Here is a 2,743-nt window from a genome sequence, read left to right as displayed (position 1 = left end):
TAAATACCTGAGCCCAGATACAACCCCTCAAACTAAAAGAAATACCCCGGTGTTTGGGAAAGGCAGACAATTACAAACTCAATGAAGGAAGTGCTTTTTCTGGGGTTTCCTAAGGATTAGAGAATGTGCCATTTTTAAGTGCCCAAAAATGTCATTAGCACAACACACAAGCTTCACCCAAACCGAGATTCCGAGCCACAGAGCTCGCCTTGCTTAAAGAGGAGTGGGAGATTGACACACATTAATCTCAGCCATTCTTGAGTTAAGTAATAATCTCATCCGACTGAGATGGTTTCACCCGGATTGTCTTACAGCGGAGTCACAAGTCACTGTTTGCTGCTCAGATTAGTGAACAGGAGTGTTCCCGCGTGTTGTATGGTTAACCTGTGTGTCCTTGTACTTGTACAGTGTGAACAACTGGAATGTTCCTCTGTGAACATCTGGCTTTGTGGACTAAGCGCCTCTTTCAGGTCATAGTGGCATCCGTTTTTCATCACTTACTTCGTAACACAGACGGAAAGCTTTGCCGAGTCATCCACCTGCCCACATACCTTTAGCTGCCTGATCTCAGGTCAGAGGAGATGGAAGAGGGAAATCACTCAGAGGTGACTGAGTTCATTCTCACAGGACTCACAGATCGTCCGGAGCTGCAGGTCCCTCTTTTTGGGGTGTTCCTACTGATTTATATTGTCACTATTGTGGGAAATGGGGGGATGATCTTTTTAATCAAGACTGACCCCCGACTCCACACCCCCATGTACTTTTTCCTCAGTAATTTGTCTTTCTGTGATCTTTGCTATTCCACTGCGATTGCCCCTAAAATGCTGCAGATTTTCTTAGCCAAGAAGAAAAGCATTTCTCGCACTGCCTGTGCTGTGCAATTTTTTTTATGGTACTTTTTTATAGATGTTGAGTGTTTCTTGCTGGCTGGGATGGCATATGACCGTTATGTGGCCATCTCCAACCCACTGCTCTATACGGTCACTATGTCCACACGGCTTTGTAACCTGCTAGTGGCTGGGGTGTATGGGGTGGCATTGGTGGATGCAACGACAGGCATGTATTACACATTCCGGCTGTCATTCTGGCACTCCAACGTCATCAATCATTTCTACTGTGACCAGCCCCCACTGCTGGCACTGTCCTGCTCTGACACCCGCATCACTGAGATTTTGATGTTTGCCTCCGCGAGCTACACTGTATCGATCAGCGTTGTGATCATTCTACTCTCCTATGTCTGTATCATCTCCACCATCCTGCGGATCCGCTCTGGCGAGGGCTTGCGCAAAACCTTCTCCACCTGCGCTTCCCACTTGACTGCAGTGGGCATGTTTTATAGCACCATCCTCTTTACGTATTTCCGACCCACCTCCAGCTACTCCATGGACACTGACAAAATATTCTCAGTATTCTACACGCTGGTGATCCCTATGTTGAATCCCTTTGTCTATAGCCTGAGGAACACAGAGGTGAAGGGTGCCCTGAGGAAAGCGATGTATAAATTTATGACCCATTCTTGAGTCTTTTTAACTCAGTCCAAACTTTTCATACACGTGGGTTGGTTCTATGATGTAGTGTGATGTGTGTGATTTTTATAGCTGAACCAAAGGGTGTTTTCACAACCTCCTGAAGCTCTGTGTTGTGGTTGTAGAGATTGTCACTTGGTTTGTGTCCATATGCAAGGAGGAGTGGCAGACCAAAATATGTAAGAGCAAGAGTAACGTTCCCAAGAGGGACCACAGTGTGGGTGACTGTGACAGTCTGCACTGAACTGAATAGACAATAGCATGGAAAGAGTGAGTTTTCTCCAAAAAATCAGTTAAAAAGAAAATTTAATCATACAGACACCAGATAATTGACAAAATGTCAGAAAGGCCTCTTCCAATAAAATGAAAAATAAAATAAAGTGGCAGCTTAGCCGTACCCTAAGTTACACCACTTTATGCAGATATTATTCAATTTGACTTAAAAGAGATTCCCCCCACGCCGTGCAAATGGGAGGGTTGCATGACAGAAGCTGTGCAAATTCAATCACCTGAGAGCATCAGTGTAGACCAGCCCTCATGACAATCCATGATGGAACAGTCTTTGTGGGATAGGAAGTTCAGACTTTGATGGGCTAGACAGAAGGAGAGAGAAGCAGGAAGTGAAATTTGATCATCCACGTCAGAGGTGAGCATCCTTATAACGGGGGAAAAGCATTAAAGAGAGAGGATATTCCCCACCATTGACTAAGTTTGGCTGCTTTAAATCCTCACCTATCCTCTGCATATGTATGCCATGGTTTCGGGACAAAGCTATCATAGAATGTGTAACATGTGTATGAATCATTTCAGGTCAACCAAAGCTGCATCACTTTTAATTATACATTAGTATTCCAGAAGAAATTCACCCATTTCCAGAATCACTTGCCTCGGAGTCATTGTACCTCATGTTCACAATCTAAAGAATTGATTTCAAGGCCCTTTCTATATCTTAGAACGAAAGGGTTAAGGGAGGAAACACTCAGAACTCCTAGACTGGGTGATCTTAGCTACTATAGACAACATTACTGAATTGATAAGGTGTTCCCATATTTGTTGATTCTTACAGAAAAGTAGATGCTTCACTCCCGAAGTTCCATGTAATTCCATGCACTGTAAATTCAACATTTTTAAATGACCATACGTTTTTGCTACTACTGTTTTATTTTCCACATTCAGAATGAAAAATTAATATATTTCCTTCAGAGTGAAGGAATTGT

General features: G+C 43.5%; 1 protein-coding gene across 1 annotated transcript; it reads left to right on the top strand.

Annotated features, from left to right (window-relative positions):
* The first annotated feature begins 581 nt into the window (after positions 1-581).
* Positions 582-1,520, top strand: LOC142829329 (olfactory receptor 5AR1-like). Its single transcript, XM_075928819.1, has one exon. It carries the CDS (start codon positions 582-584, stop codon positions 1,518-1,520), a length of 939 nt encoding a protein of 312 aa, XP_075784934.1.
* Positions 1,521-2,743: the final 1,223 nt, after the last annotated feature.

This window comes from Pelodiscus sinensis, chromosome 4 (genome assembly GCF_049634645.1).
Source record: "Pelodiscus sinensis isolate JC-2024 chromosome 4, ASM4963464v1, whole genome shotgun sequence".
NCBI classification, from domain to species: domain Eukaryota; kingdom Metazoa; phylum Chordata; order Testudines; family Trionychidae; genus Pelodiscus; species Pelodiscus sinensis.
This window is presented reverse-complemented; position numbering and strand designations above follow the sequence as displayed.